Raw genomic sequence first — 925 nt, 5'->3', positions numbered from 1 at the left:
CCAGTAAATTCAGTGCTTCAAAAATATCTGCAAGATATGCCAGGCTAAGCTGAAAATGTTCACTTTTGAAAGCTCGACACATTGTGCGTCTTCCTCGTTGCTCCAAAAACTCTGCCACTGCTTCTCTCAGTTCATAAATCCGACCAAGCATGTTTCCTTTTGATAACCAACGAACTTCTGTATGATAGAGAAGTGCCATGTGGTCAGCATTCAAACTTTCACAGAGTGACGCAAATAATCGAGTGTTCAATGCACTGCTTTTCACATAGTTGACAACCTCCACGGCAAAATTAAGGTCTTCTCTGAGATCATCAGGCAAAGTTTTAGCGACCAAAGCCTGCCGATGAATTGCACAGTGCATTGCAAAAATAGATGGGTTTTTTGATTTGACCATCTTCACAAAGCCAGACCGAGAGCCAAGCATTGCGGGTGCACCGTCAGTGCATACACCAACAAGTTTTTCCCACATCAAGCCATTTACTTCAAAAAATTGTGACACGGCTTGGAACACATCAGCTCGTTTCGTTGTAGTTTTCAGTGGTTCAGAAAAAAGTAGTTCTTCTTCAATTGTGTTATTTGCAATGAACCGTGCGTATACAATGAGCTGTGCACAGTTTGCCTGGTCTGTGGCTCATCACAACTTATAGGAAAAAAAGGAGAACACTTTACCTTTTCAAGAACTTGCTGTTTTATATCATCAGCTAATTCATCGATTCGGCGTTTAACTGTTGAATCAGAAAGAGAAATACTTTTAAATTGCTTCGCCATGTCATCCCCAAGCAGAATCTTTACTGCATTCACAATGCAGGGCTTAACAAGATTTTCTCCAATAGTATGGGGTTTCTTATTCTGGCAATCAACCATGGCTATTTCCTATGATGCTCTTTATCAGCTGACAGGTCTCCTGAATATTACTGACCTTTTT

The 925-nt window shown here is 40.8% G+C and overlaps 1 protein-coding gene across 1 annotated transcript; it reads right to left on the bottom strand.

The window, feature by feature from the left end:
* Window positions 1-63: 63 nt before the first annotated feature.
* On the bottom strand, window positions 64-864 carry Tsp_15496 (zinc finger protein; the record flags this gene model as incomplete). Its single annotated transcript, XM_003366065.1, has 2 exons — window positions 588-864; window positions 64-561 (listed from the first exon to the last, which is right to left on the bottom strand). Coding segments are annotated over exons 1-2 (775 nt in total), but the record flags the coding sequence as incomplete, so codon positions are not given.
* Window positions 865-925: the final 61 nt, after the last annotated feature.

Source organism: Trichinella spiralis (genome assembly GCF_000181795.1).
Source record: "Trichinella spiralis strain ISS 195 chromosome Unknown Scfld6633, whole genome shotgun sequence".
NCBI lineage: Eukaryota > Metazoa > Nematoda > Enoplea > Trichinellida > Trichinellidae > Trichinella > Trichinella spiralis.
Note: the sequence above shows the minus strand (reverse complement) of the source record. Positions and strands in the feature narration are given on the sequence as shown.